This window comes from Corapipo altera, unplaced genomic scaffold, assembly GCF_003945725.1.
Source record: "Corapipo altera isolate COAL_440 unplaced genomic scaffold, ASM394572v1 0, whole genome shotgun sequence".
NCBI lineage: Eukaryota > Metazoa > Chordata > Aves > Passeriformes > Pipridae > Corapipo > Corapipo altera.
Window position 1 is genome coordinate 856,891 of NW_020884872.1, and position 328 is coordinate 857,218.

At 69.2% G+C, this 328-nt stretch overlaps 1 protein-coding gene across 8 annotated transcripts in view; it reads left to right on the forward strand.

Annotated features, from left to right (window-relative positions):
• CLIC6 (chloride intracellular channel 6) overlaps positions 1-328 on the forward strand; it is a 26,696-nt gene that overhangs the window by 1,068 nt on the left and 25,300 nt on the right. For 2 of the 8 annotated variants that reach the window (XM_027641211.1, XM_027641228.1), the window contains one exon: positions 93-294. In XM_027641211.1, the coding sequence (XP_027497012.1) occupies positions 93-294 (202 nt within the window). Of the gene's footprint in view, positions 1-3; positions 295-328 lie in introns of all 8 variants that reach the window. The other 6 variants (XM_027641200.1, XM_027641208.1, XM_027641237.1 and 3 more) reach the window with 5 other exon arrangements.

Consider the following 328-nt stretch of genomic DNA (forward strand, 5'->3'; position numbering starts at 1 on the left):
GAGGATGCGGGGCAGGAGGAAACCCCAGTGGGGACAATCCCTGAGGACGCGGGGCAGGATGCGGCCCCGCCAGGGCCAATCCCCGAGGAGAGAGCTGCCCCCTCGGGAACAATCCCTGAGGATGCGGTGAGGGAGGAAGCCCCGCCAGGGCCAATCCCCGAGGAGGGAGCGGCCCCGGTGGGGACAATCCCTGAGGATGCGGTGAGGGAGGAAACCCCAGTGGGGACAATCCCTGAGGATGCGGGGCAGGAGGAAACCCCGGCGGGGACAATCCCTGAGGATGCGGGGCAGGATGCGGCCCCGCCAGGGACAATCCCCGAGGAGAGAG